Source organism: Phoenix dactylifera, chromosome 1, assembly GCF_009389715.1.
Source record: "Phoenix dactylifera cultivar Barhee BC4 chromosome 1, palm_55x_up_171113_PBpolish2nd_filt_p, whole genome shotgun sequence".
In the NCBI taxonomy this organism is placed as follows: Eukaryota; Viridiplantae; Streptophyta; class Magnoliopsida; order Arecales; family Arecaceae; genus Phoenix; species Phoenix dactylifera.
The window spans coordinates 21357791-21370625 of record NC_052392.1 but is presented as its reverse complement, the minus strand read 5'-3'; the positions used below and the strand labels follow the sequence as shown (position 1 = coordinate 21370625).

Here is a 12835-nt window from a genome sequence, read left to right as displayed (position 1 = left end):
CAACTAGAGGTGGCAAGTCGATCAACTAGGTAAAAAAATCTTTCAATCAAATTTAACATATTTATTAAATAAATTGAAAATTTGGATCTGAATATTTTTATTTTATTGAAAGAATAATTCAACCTGATTCACAATAATTTGCCATGATTTAAGCCAAATTAAACAGGATAAGTGGTGCCATTCTGAGTTGGATTCTCATCGCATTCCTCTTCTGTTAATATAATATTTTATTTATGATGGAGATATTAATATATTTATATTTGTATATATATTGTTTAATGATGGATTTATGAAGATAAGTATCCATTTTTATTTTTTAAATAGATATGGTACAAATCATATATTAAATATATTTATAATTATTCTAAATAGACATGGATATAAATTGGATATTAGGTATACCTATATTTTTTTAAATTCAAAAAATAGAGATAAATTGAATATTATCCGGATATAAACTAGGCTCTTAGCAAATTCAATAATGAAACCTATTATCAATTATACAATGATTGAAATAGAATCCACCATTTAGATCATTCAATGCACGAGTAATTAAGGGCTTAAGATATAATTAATTATTAAATATGGATAAAGATTGACCTACTTAAAGTTCCAAGACACTAATTCGCCCGAGTTTGCATTAACAATATTTAAAATATAAATATATAATATAAAAATATTAATAAAATTTCAACATCAAATACCACCATTGCTCCGTAACTGCAATATAAATAAAACCAATTATGAATAATATTAGGGAGCTTGTGAGAAAAAATATATATAAATTCGGAGTAAAAAGAAGCGGTTAGTACTTTTAAATATTTTTCAACAAGAAACAAGCTGATCGATCTGCCAGTTCTTTTGCTCCAACAATCTTTTGAAGAATTCACGATCGTCATCATCCTCGTACTCCTCGGCAAGAAAGTTATGAAAATATCATATAATAAAATAAAATATATTTAAATTTATTTTTATTAAAATATTTATTTCAAAAAAATAATGAATAGAATATAAAGTACGAAAATATACATCATAAGACTATGTAGTGATGTGAACATATTTTATATAAATATTTTTTTGATCATCTGCATCTGGATGTGGCAAAATTTGTAAGTACACACTTAAGTAAGGAAACGTAACTTTTTCTATTGTAAGGGTTTATATAAGGGGTTTATTTAGAGATTTTAATTGGATGTATAACAAGATCGATCATATAAATATGAATTCGAGTCATTTGGATTAAAACTCGACGAACTTTATTCGTAGATATCTAGATTCGACAAACTTTTAAAGTAGATACCTGGATTCGATATATTTTATAAGCATATATCTAGATTGGACAAGGGTTTTATTTGGATTCTTTTACCAGATAACCGACAAAGTTTATATAAGGGTTTATTTCGAGTTTTTTTATTGAATATTTGGTAAGATTTATAAGTACATATCCTAATTTGATCCAAACCCGATAAAAAAATGGATATCGTGGGATAAATTTAAATACTGATCTGGATCCAGCAAAATTTACAAGGCATATGTAAATCCATATTCGATTAAATATTATTATTACTATTCAAATCTGATCCGAACTAAATATAGAAATAGCTAAATATCTAAATTAGATTTATAAATAGATATCCAAATCCGCATAGTTCTATACGATCCAAACCGGCTAATTTCTAATTCAGTTTCACGATTAATGTTATTTTGACTTCTATTTCTATATCTCATGAAAGCGTCTCTTAAGCTCCTTAGGGTTAAGCAAGCGTGTCATATCTTGCAATGGGCCGTATCGGTACCGTCCATTTCGAACACTAGATCATCAATCAGGACCGTTAAACCGATGGAGTCTATTCCAATCTTTTATGCCCCCTTATTGTTAATTTCGTCCCAAAGCTCGATCCGATGAAGCCGTACATTAATCACAATCCGGGAGCCGGTCGACGCGGCGACTTCGTTTAAAAACTCGCCGCGTGCTCCTCCAGATCATTTTACCAAACGTGCTCTCGCAGAAACTCCTGTCGGGATGCCCACTTGCAGCGCCAGCGTGGTGGCGCTCAGCGGATAAAGAAAACCGTTCTGCAGCGACATCAGAAATGCAGTCAACAATACGAACCACCATTCCCGTAATGCCCCGGAAATGGAAAAATTTTGTTCAAAAAATCCGTTTATTTTTAAGTGTTCATTTTAGCCCCTACTTTTTTTAAACCAAACTCCTCTCTCTCTTCGGCGCGCTCGTCTCTATATAAAGAACCGGAGCTGGTCCTGGAGAGGCGGTAGAGAGAGAGAGAGAGAGAGAGAGAGAGAGAGAGAGCTCTCGAAACCCTCGGCGTTCGGTTCCGCGTTTCTTGGGGAGTAGGAGTTGCGCTGCTCGTCTCGTCGGGCGATTCATTCCGGCCAGATACGGCAATGGGGGCGGCGATCCTCTCAGATCTCCTGACGGTGATTCTGATCCCGGTAGCCGCCGTCGTCGGGATCGTCTTCGCCCTGGTCCAGTGGACTTTTGTCTCCAAGGTGAAGCTCTCGCCGGAGCAGCAGCCGCCGGCAAGCGGCAACAAGAACGGTTACTCCGATTACCTTATCGAGGAGGAGGAAGGCCTCAACGACCACAACGTCGTCGTCAAGTGCGCCGACATCCAGACCGCCATTTCGGAGGGTGAGAACTATTTGGTTGGATCTGTTGCGTCTCGATGTTTCTTTCTTTCTTTCTTTCTTTCAGATCTGGTGGTTTTACGGTCTGAGCTTTTTATGCTCAAAATCAAGGTTCGGTGAAGCTTCTTGCTTTCGTTCAGATCTCCCCGATAGTTGGAGGAAAAAGGTTTTTTTTTTTCTTCCTTTTTTCCAGGTCTTGATTCGATCTACTCGTTAATTTTACGAGCCTTCTTTTCCTTTCCGAAGCTTTTAACTGATATAACTTTTTTTAAAAAGTTTTTATCTTATTTTTGACAGAAAAAAACGCTTTCCCCCTATAGGATTTCTGTTTTTCTGAGTGTAGTTATTCCAGATCTTTTCTTACTATTTTTTTGACCGCAAGAGATGATTTTTTTCATTTAGTTTGCTTTCCGTCATCTCTATGTTATAGTTTTCTTCTTCCTACTTTCAGATAAACAATTCTTTTGCATCTGCGTTCTATAGCTTAAATTTGTGCTTCAGACATTAGCCAGATCTTATATCAAAATTTTCTTTTATCTTCGTTTATACTTTTTCAAGCCATTTTTTGCTGATATTTCTAGGATATTTATGTTGGTATTATGCTAGTGTTGCTCTTCGGTTATACTCTTTTCTCGTTTTATTTTTTTCGATCTCTTATATTTCTGGTTTATGTTGGACACTTTGTTAAGGAGATAAGCAGTTGTTGATTGCGGTCCTCAGAACTGTTTTTCATACGAGATTTGTCCTGACTTCGCTATGTAATTCTTTTTTAACTCTTGCAGCATTCCTATCCCAACTATTCTTGTTTCTCATAGAAATGACGTGCTATGATGTTAATTCAACAGTGGTTCCAATATTTGTGTTCTCATATCTAGTGTTAGTTATCCATATAAAAATGCTCAATTATTCTTTTTTATATGGTTATTAGGGTAGCTCTTTGCTAAAATAAAAAAGTGTCCTTTATTAGAACGTCATGAGAGGAGCCTCATAGAACTTTGTTAAATGAGATCCTAGATTGATTCTCATCTGTATATTCCACTTGCATGACCTTCTTATCTAATGATTCTTCGGTATCGACTACTGGATCTTACGTGCTGCCAATCAGATCTTGCTAGTAACATGAATGAAAGTACATTGTGAAATTAATCATCCCCAAAAATTGTATATTTACCCAATGTCTTATTGTTACATGTGGTAATGCAGTGTGTTTCTGATAAAAACTCAACTTTCTTGGGTGGCTGTGGAAGAAAAGTGATCTATGTCCAATGACCTTGCACAAGCACATAATTGCTTTGATATTCATGTTAGGCAGACTGATCTTTGTTTTCTATCTGTATCCATCAACGGCTCATAATTTGTGAAAGAATATGTGAGCTGTTAAGATAAAACATTCTTTTAATGAAATTGTGAATAGAAGCATGTGCATGGCATGTGAAAAAAAATGCAGATCTGTGGAGTAATTATATCTAGATCCATTATCCTGTGAACAGAAAAGACCCCATACCCCTGTCCTCCTCTTCACCCTTTGTGCTGACCTGAGCTGTTCTGCAGGGAACAAAACCAGGTTTATATTTCATTATAGGGTTCTTTTTATGAATGTTTCCTTTAGCATTTATCTAATTTTGTATATATTGCTGATTAGATTTTTTTATTGGATTTACTGGCTGCTTTGTAAGGTAGGTCTTCTACTGCCAGTATTGTGAAACAGAGGGGGAAACTAATTTGTTTTTGAAGGTTATAACTGCCTGGTTTTATTATTTTTACCCCAATTTTTAATCTATTAATCATGGTTCACCAGCTAGTCAAATCGTTGTTTGCTTTGGCTCTGATTGCATAGAGTGAAAACTCAAATTAGTTCAAATTCTTGTTTATGCAGATGGAAACTATGTCTGCCTATAACTCGTATTAATCAATAGTGGTTGTTCTATGGATATTATTGTTGATACTACTATAAAATGACTATATAAATAACTTGTGTTGATTTTGTTTACCTACCTAGCAACCTTATTATAGGTTGTTGTGAAATGAGATGTGAACTCTGTCTAGATTCATGAAATTGTTTTGGTGCTTACTTTATTTTCCTTTTCTTTAATTTTTTTTTTATTTTGTTGATGGTGTTAAGTAAAAAAAAAAGTTTTCATAGTGTGGCATGTCATATGTGGGATCTGACATTCAGCCTTTTTATGCATGTTAACAGGAGCTACATCTTTCCTTTTCACTGAATATCAGTATGTTGGAGTTTTCATGGTGGCTTTTGCAATTCTGATCTTCCTCTTCCTTGGCTCTGTGGAGGGCTTCAGCACAAAGAGTCAGCCCTGCACCTATAGCAAGGATAAGACTTGCAAGCCTGCCCTTGCTAATGCCATTTTTAGCACAGTGTCTTTCTTGCTTGGTGCAATCACCTCTCTGGTTTCTGGTTTTCTTGGGATGAAGATTGCAACATATGCAAATGCCAGGACTACTTTGGAGGCCAGGAAGGGTGTTGGAAAGGCATTCATTACTGCATTCCGGTCTGGTGCAGTCATGGGGTTTTTGCTTGCTGCGAATGGGCTTCTGGTACTCTTCATTGCAATTAACCTCTTCAAGTTGTATTATGGAGAAGACTGGGAAGGCCTTTTTGAGGCAATTACTGGTTATGGCCTTGGTGGTTCTTCCATGGCCCTTTTTGGGAGAGTTGGTGGAGGCATTTATACAAAAGCTGCTGATGTTGGTGCTGACCTTGTCGGAAAGGTCGAGAGGAACATCCCTGAGGATGACCCTAGAAACCCAGCTGTAAGAACCTCTGTTGTTCAGGAAAACACTTAGTTTTGGTGCACTCATTTTTCATCCCTGGCCCTAAATTATCTTTTCCTGATTTAGATTCTGCAGCTGATCTCTTACGTTGTTTTAGGATGATAAGATTCTTTTCTCTCTCTTTTTTTGATGCCATATCATTTTAATTCCTTGTTATCACCGACATCTATAGTTACCAGAATTTTTGTTTATATTACCAACATATTCTAGCTTTTGTTTAACTGCAGATATTTTCTATTCTTCCTGTAGATTTTGATGTATTTTTGACATGATTTATAGGTGATTGCTGACAATGTTGGTGATAATGTTGGGGATATTGCTGGTATGGGCTCAGATCTGTTTGGCTCATATGCTGAGTCTTCCTGTGCTGCCCTTGTGGTTGCCTCAATCTCTTCCTTCGGAATTAACCATGAACTGACTGCCATTCTATTCCCCCTGCTCATTAGCGCCATGGGTATCATTGTTTGTTTGGTTACTACTCTCTTTGCAACTGACTTCTTTGAGATAAAGGCAGTGAAGGAGATCGAGCCTGCACTTAAGGGGCAGCTCATAATCTCCACCGCTCTTATGACTCTGGGAATTGGGATCGTTAGTTGGATAGCCCTCCCATCAACCTTTACAATCTTCAATTTCGGTGCACAGAAGACAGTAAAGAACTGGTAAGCTGCATGTAACTTTATTTCTTGTTTGCCTAGTAAGGTTATGTTGTTTCTTCATCAGTACCTTATTTTGTTGCGTTGGAATTTGGCAGGGAGCTGTTCTTCTGTGTGGCAATTGGTTTGTGGGCTGGCCTGGTCATAGGGTTTGTTACTGAATATTATACAAGCAATGCATACAGGTCCGCTAATTAGTTTCCCTTTTTCAAAAAAAAAATAAAATAATGATGGCCAAATACTTTCTGTTACCTCATGTTCTAGTTTGGTTATCTTTATTTTAATTCTACTTCCCCCTGTGCAGCCCTGTGCAAGATGTTGCTGATTCATGTAGAACTGGAGCTGCCACTAATGTTATCTTCGGGCTTGCTTTGGGATACAAATCTGTCATCATTCCAATTTTTGCGATTGCTGTCAGCATATTTGTTAGTTTTAGTTTTGCCTCCATGTATGGTATTGCTGTCGCTGCCCTAGGTATGCTCAGCACCATTGCTACTGGGCTTGCCATTGATGCATATGGGCCCATCAGTGACAATGCTGGAGGTATTGCTGAGATGGCTGGAATGAGCCACAGAATTCGTGAGAGAACTGATGCTCTAGATGCTGCGGGAAACACTACTGCTGCCATTGGAAAGGTACTATAATTGCTTCTTGTGATATAAAGTAATTCTCTTCATCATAACTCGTCTTGGTTGTGCATTTCAATGCATCCCTTGTCTTTTTTTTTTTTTTAGGGATTTGCTATTGGTTCAGCTGCCTTGGTGTCTCTGGCACTTTTTGGTGCCTTTGTGAGCCGAGCAGAGATTTCAACCGTTGATGTTCTCACCCCTAAAGTCTTCATTGGGTTGCTTGTTGGTGCAATGCTTCCTTACTGGTTCTCAGCCATGACCATGAAGAGTGTTGGCAGTGCAGCTCTCAAGATGGTTGAGGAAGTCCGCAGGCAGTTCAACACCATTCCTGGGCTCATGGAGGGAAGTGCTAAACCAGACTACGCAACCTGTGTCAAGATATCCACAGATGCTTCCATCAAGGAAATGATTCCTCCTGGTGCTCTTGTCATGCTCACCCCTCTGATCGTTGGAACCTTCTTTGGTGTGGAAACTCTGTCAGGAGTCCTTGCAGGCTCTCTTGTTTCCGGTGTTCAGGTCAGCAGCGATTCTCTACATTCGAAGTCGTTCATACTTTTAATATGGTATTGTCCAGTCCTGAATTGGTTTTAATATGTGACAGATTGCTATCTCCGCATCCAACACCGGTGGCGCATGGGACAATGCAAAGAAATATATCGAGGTAAATTATTCCATATTTGTTCTTGTTTCCTGGCCTTTGGAGCATTGGGGGTGAATTAACCGAGAGATCTAAGTCCCTAAAAAATCTCCCCCCTGTGTTTTTGTTTCTGTTTGTTGTAGGCTGGAGCTTCGGAGCATGCTAGGACCCTTGGTCCCAAAGGATCAGATGCCCACAAGGCTGCAGTGATTGGTGACACCATCGGGGACCCTCTCAAAGACACATCAGGGCCATCGCTCAACATCCTCATCAAGCTCATGGCTGTGGAATCACTTGTATTTGCTCCTTTCTTCGCCGCCCATGGAGGTCTTCTCTTCAAGATCTTCTAAAGGAGAAAAGAAAAGAGTTGCTTCATTACTTAGAAGATGCGTCCCACCCCTCTGCACCGCTACATCATCACCTGATCTCATCCTTTTTTTTAATCTATCTTCACCCCCCTGGTCTTCTATACTTCGACTTCCTTTTTTATTTTTATCTTTGGTCCTTAGTTTCAAGTTTTCGCGGTGTTATGTCAAAGTGCCCGACTTTGCTGGACATGAGCAGTTAAATTTTCCTTGTGCTAGATAAATTGTGATGATGACGACAATGATGATCTCCGAAAGAGTTATAGACAGTTCTCATAAAATCTTGTGGTCGGCTTGCTTGTCATGTTTCTTGCGTGCCCAAGCTTCTAAGTGATTAATCCATTTATTTTTGTATTTAAAGGAAGATAGCTACCGTGCCAAGGGCATGAATCTTCTATTAGGTATTACATTCGTATTGAGTAGTTCAAATCCTTGGTATATTTGGGGTCAAGACAAGGCAACAGAGACTAGGGCTGCAAGAAGTTTTCAGTTCGGTAGCTGCTTTCTATTTCCTACCGTTGGTGGTCGTGTGCCACGTTGTTCAAATTTTTACCGTCACTCGAAGGGCTTCAGGGAAGCTTAGGAGCCTGTTCAGCTTTTTCTTCACCATCGTCCTCCAGCCGTCAAAAGTATTATAGGGTTTCTACTTTCTATAGTTGGTGATTTATGGCTACATTTGGCTTGTTTGGCTTGCTCGCTAGGCTGAAAGTTCTCTATAGCCCATCTATTAGGTTCAAGCGATTGCTTGTCAAAAAGAAGGCTTGGACCGGGACCGAGCTCTGAGCGAGGGCCCGTGGGTGGTGGCGGGGCAGCTCCTCGCCATGAGCCCATGGGTCCCGGATTTTGAGCCGGACGCCGACATGGTGAAGACGGCGATAGTTTGGCTTCGACTGCCCCGCCTTCCGCCGGAGTATTGGTCGACCTCGACCATCCTCCACATCGCGGCTAAGGCGGGCCGGCCGATTGCGGTGGACGAAGTAACAGAGCAACAGGGAGCCATGGGTTTTGCCCGTGTAAAGGTGGCTCTCGACACTACGGCGCCGCTGCTGCCAGGGGTGCTGATCCAGGGAATGACGAGGGTGCGCTGGCAGCCCTTTGTCTTCGAAAACCTGCCGGCGATCTGCCCCCGGTGTGGATGCATCGATCATGCGGACGCCGCCGCATGCCGTTCTCTGGTGACTGGCCGAGCTGCGGGTGGCCCGACCTCGGGAGCGGAGGACCCTGAGGGCGGGACAGACCGGACGATTCCGGCCACTGAGGAGGAGGACCAAGGGCCAGTGTACGGCCCTTGGATGGTGGCGACACGGCGGAGGTTTCCACGGGAGAACCCTCCGCCGCGATCGGGGGAGACAACCGGACCCGACAAGGGGCCTGGGCCGTCATCGACTCGGTCGCCACCCCCTGCGGTCAACCCGACCTCGCCGGCGTCACCGGCGGACACCGATGGTTGGCAGAAGCCAACGAAAGTCGCGCGCCGCCGGTCGCCGCTGGCCAGTGGGGGGGACAGGCCCGTTCCGGCCGCCCTTACAGGGCCCGTCTGGTTTGCTAAGGCCGGCAACCCGGGACCCGACTTGGCCGAACTGGGGCCAAGCCAGCGGGTCGACCCGGTCGCCTCGGCTGACCCGGCCCCCCCGCGGGCTGACCCTGGGCCCAATAGGGCGGTCGTGGCCCGGGCCCAAAATCAAAAGCGGCCCAGGCCCCTAGCGGGCCTTGGCCCACATGGGGGCCCAGGCCTGCTCGCCCAACCTACGGGGCAGGCCCAGCGCGCACGGGCCCAGCGGGCTGGGCGCCGCGGCCGTGGGCCGGCCCTCTTGATCGGCGCGCACCGCGCCATTGGCGCGTCGCGCCCTGTTGGCGCGCCAGGCGTAGGGCACGCGCCGCCGGCTGTGGGCGCGCCCTGCGCCGGGTCCGCGCCCGTTGGCGCGGACGCACCCTGCACCGGGTCCACGCCCGTTGTCGCGGGCGCGCCCGCTGAGGGGGCTGCTCCCGGTGAATGGGCCGCACAGGCCTTGGAACAGCAGGGCCCGCGGGCCCAATCTGCTATGGGGACGCAGGCCCTGCTACCTTCGGGCCTTGGAGCTGGCACGGAGGCCCAGGCGACCCGGAATCTGGCTGGTGGGGGCCCACGGGACTCTGCCCAGCTAGCCTTGGGTGCGGGGGATCTGGCTGACCTGTCTTCCTTGGCCCAGGACGAGCTGACCATAGCTGAGGGACCTGTGGCACCAGTAGGGCCCTTCTAGTTCACCCCACCACGCCAGGAGTTGGCGGTGGGTCTGGGGTTCTCGCAGGTTGACGGCCTGGACCACCCCATGGTGGGTGTGCCGAGCGAGTCGCGACCGTGGGACGCTTTCGTGGACCATGGGGGTGGCCCGGATGGAGTCTTCCGCTTTGGCCCACCCCCCAGGCTGCGGGAGTGCGGGAGGATGCCACCCCAGGTGGGTGTGTGGTGGGGGACCACCCCATCCCACACACGGAGGGGAGCATGGCTGAGGCCCCACCATCAGGAGGGGATACGGACCACTCTATTGCCGTGCAGCGCGTCAGGGCTGCAGTCATGGGGGTTGTATCCGCAGCTGGTGGCGAGGAGGAGGGGCGAGACTGCCGGGGCGCCGGGCCGGAGGATGGCCCTGCGACTCTGGGGGAGGATGAGTCTGAGGCCGACTATGTGGACTGTGACCCATGATGATACTTGCCTGGAACTGTAGAGGGGCGGCCAAGCCGTCCTTCATGTCTACTTTCAAACGATTAGTACAGGTGCATAGTCCGGAGATTTGTTTCTTATGTGAGACCCGATTATCTGGCGATGGGCTCAGCCGCTTGAGACGTCGCATGGAGAGGGATTGGGAGACCTATGCAGTCGACTCCCAGGGGCTGTCGGGGGGCATTTTGGTCTTATGGAGGCGGGGTGTGGCGACAGTCGATGTCTTCCACAACTGCTCCCAACAAGTCATTATGATCATATCACGACACGACGCCCCTCCATGGGTACTGTGTGGTGTGTATGCTAGCACGGACTACCGAGCCAGGAGAGTCCTCTGGCAGGAGATCACCAATCTGACCGCCCAGGGCATTCCGGCGGTAGCAATTGGTGATTTCAACTGTATCCAGAGTGAGGATGAGAAGCGGGGGGGCGCGGCATTTACGGATCGAGTGGACAGGAGAGAGTTCCGGGATTTTGTGTCGCGGAGCGGCCTGGTAGACTTGGGGTTCACAGGACCTCAGTTTACTTGGTGCAATAATCAGCTGGGCAGTGCTAGGGTTTGGGAGCGATTAGATAGGGCCCTTGCGTCCCCTGATTGGATCCTCCGATTCCCTACAGGCCGGGTCAGCCATTTGCCTCGGATTGCCTCGGACCATTGCCATTGCTGCTAGCCATCTCATCCGGCTCTACGCACCGCAGCCCCTTCCGTTTTGAGAAGGTTTGGCTGTCGTACCCCCAGTCCTGGGATATCATCCGCGACGCGTGGCGAGTCTCGGTGCACGGCGATGCCATGCAACGGGTCTCACGTAAACTTGAGCTGACTAAACGGCGCCTTCGCCAATGGAATCGTGAGGTTGTGGGCAATATCTTTCGGCGACTGGAGGGGGTTGAGACTTCGATCGCCGAGCTACAGAGGAAGGAAGACTTGGGAGGCGTGCTTTCGGAGGACGATATGGCTGATCTCCGGGGACTCTTTGCGGCTCACCATTCGCTACTACGGCAGCATGAGATATTCTGGCGACAGAAATCTCGGGTGCAGTGGGTAAGCGAAGGTGATCGTAACACTAGGTTTTTTCATCGGTCGACGGTTGTCCGGAGACAGAGGAGCATGATCCACTCTCTGCGAGCTGGGTCTGGTCATCGAGTGGAGGGTGAGCCTGCCATCCGACAGGTCTTACTCGATTTTTTTCGTACTAGGTGGACGGAGGATGAGGAGGCCAGTGATGGGGACCCTCTTCTGACGGTGGACGTGGGTATTGGTGATTCTGAGAGCGTACTCCTGACCCGGCCAGTGTCGGCATAGGAGGTGCAGGAGGCAGTATGGGCCTTGGCTGCAGACAAGGCCCCGGGACCTGACGGTTTCCCCCCTTTCTTCTTTCGGCAGTATTGGGGCATTATCCGACTGGCGGTGGTGGAGGCTATCCAGTGTTTCTTTGCCCAGGCAGCTATGCCTGAGGACTGGAAGGCCACCTTCATCACGCTAATACCTAAATGCCAAAATGCGGCTGAACCTTGTCACTTTAGGCCCATTAGCTTGTGCACAACCCTATATAAGGTTGTCGCAAGAATTATGGTAGGCAGAATGAAGCCCCTCCTGCCTGGTATCATTAGCCAGGAGCAGGGGGCCTTTGTGGCTGGCAGAAATATTTCTCATAATGTTATGTTGGCCCAGGAAATGATGTGGGATCTCCGACGCGCATCGAAGCGACACAGTCTGATGGCAGTCAAGCTGGACATGGAACGGGCTTACGACAGGATCAGGTGGAGCTTTCTTCAGCACGCGTTGGAGGCTTACGGCTTCCCCGGGCAGTGGATCGACTGGGTTATGGGGTGTGTTCGGGGGCCAAAGTTTTCTATCTTGGTCAACGGCACGCCGTCACCTTACTTTGAGTCCTCTATTGGGCTACGGCAGGGATGTCCCTTATCCCCTTACTTGTTTATTACCTGTGCTGACATTTTATCTCGGTCTCTGCAGAGAGCGTGCGCCAGCCGTGAGCTGGAGGCCTACATCCCAGCCACGGGGGCTCGCCCTATCACACATTTACTTTTTGCTGACGACTGTCTTCTTTTGGCCAGGGCACGGACTACAGAGGCTCGGGCCCTTCGCAGGGTGGTGGCGGCCTACTGCGCGGCATCCGGCCAGAGAGTGAATTTTTCCAAATCTACTATCTCCTTCAGCCCCAGCACAGAGAGCGGAGTCAGACAGGAGATCAGAGGGGTCCTACAGATACCGGAGCAGGAAGGGACGCTTACCTACCTAGGCGTGCCTATCACTGGCCGGAGACTGCGGGTGGCAGAGTGCTCCGGCTTGGTACAGCGAGTCCAGAGCAGGCTGGAGGGATGGAGGGCGTCCTCATTATCCATGATGGGGAGAGTGACACTGGTCAGGGCAGTGCTGGGATCTCTAC

The 12835-nt window shown here is 46.3% G+C and overlaps 1 protein-coding gene across 1 annotated transcript; it reads left to right on the top strand.

Moving 5' to 3' along the window:
- The first annotated feature begins 2269 nt into the window (after positions 1-2269).
- On the top strand, positions 2270-8030 carry LOC103711472 (pyrophosphate-energized vacuolar membrane proton pump-like). Its single transcript, XM_008797610.3, has 8 exons — positions 2270-2653; positions 4847-5421; positions 5722-6101; positions 6194-6280; positions 6400-6730; positions 6830-7240; positions 7326-7385; positions 7505-8030. Exons 1-8 carry the CDS (start codon positions 2407-2409, stop codon positions 7709-7711), a joined length of 2298 nt encoding a protein of 765 aa, XP_008795832.1. The 5' UTR covers positions 2270-2406; the 3' UTR covers positions 7712-8030.
- Positions 8031-12835: the final 4805 nt, after the last annotated feature.